Source organism: Sinocyclocheilus grahami, unplaced genomic scaffold, assembly GCF_001515645.1.
Source record: "Sinocyclocheilus grahami isolate Dianchi unplaced genomic scaffold, SAMN03320097.WGS_v1.1 scaffold59359.1, whole genome shotgun sequence".
In the NCBI taxonomy this organism is placed as follows: Eukaryota; Metazoa; Chordata; class Actinopteri; order Cypriniformes; family Cyprinidae; genus Sinocyclocheilus; species Sinocyclocheilus grahami.
The window spans coordinates 1-833 of NW_015527303.1; the positions used below are offsets into that span (position 1 = coordinate 1).

The 833-nt window shown below is 47.4% G+C and overlaps 1 protein-coding gene across 1 annotated transcript; it reads left to right on the top strand.

Annotated features, from left to right (window-relative positions):
• Positions 1–4: 4 nt before the first annotated feature.
• On the top strand, positions 5–759 carry LOC107580989 (claudin-like protein ZF-A9; the record flags this gene model as incomplete). Its single annotated transcript, XM_016266592.1, has 1 exon — positions 5–759. A coding segment is annotated over one exon (603 nt), but the record flags the coding sequence as incomplete, so codon positions are not given.
• Positions 760–833: the final 74 nt, after the last annotated feature.

Below are 833 nucleotides of genomic sequence, written 5' to 3' on the forward strand. Positions count from 1 at the left end.
TGGAACCACACTAGGCGTTCTTGGTTGGCTGGGCATCATCATATCATGTGCGCTTCCTCTGTGGCGTGTGACCGCTTTTATTGGGACCAACATTGTGACGGCGCAGATTATGTGGGAAGGGCTGTGGATGAGCTGTGTGGTGCAGAGCACTGGCCAAATGCAGTGTAAAGTGTATGACTCCATGCTGGCTCTTCCTCAAGACCTACAGGCCTCTCGAGCAATCCTTATTATTGCTTCCCTTGTAGGTTTAATAGCTATATTGGCCAGTTTTGCTGGTGGTAAATGTACTAACTGCTTGCCAGATGATATCGCAAAGGCTCGGGTTGCTGTAGCAGGAGGAGCCTTCTTTGTCACTGCGGGGGTGTTGGGCTTGGTGCCATCTAGTTGGACTGCCCATCGGGTCATTGGGGACTTCTACAATCCTCTGGTGGCCCATGCTCAGAAGAGGGAGTTGGGAGCAGCTATCTTTATCTGTTGGGGGGCAGCGGTTCTCATGCTGGTTGGTGGAGGACTCCTCTGCAGCTCTTGCCCAAAAGGAAGAGCATCCCGTGGGGGTCGGTATATGGTGGCATCTCGGAATAGAAGGGAGCGCTTGGATTATGTGTGACTGTAGCGTGTTTGACTATTCTGAGAACTGATGTGTGGATTTTAAGTGTGTTCTTTTTAAATGTCGTGTGTTTTTTTTTTTTTGTGAACTAGGAGTTTCAACCTGCTGCTGAATTGCTGTTAACTGAGCTAATAAATTTTTATCCAACTGAAGGCAGTATTGATTCTATTTATTTATTTTCCAGGATGGGCTTACTGTATTCTGCCAATATATTCTGAATTACCCC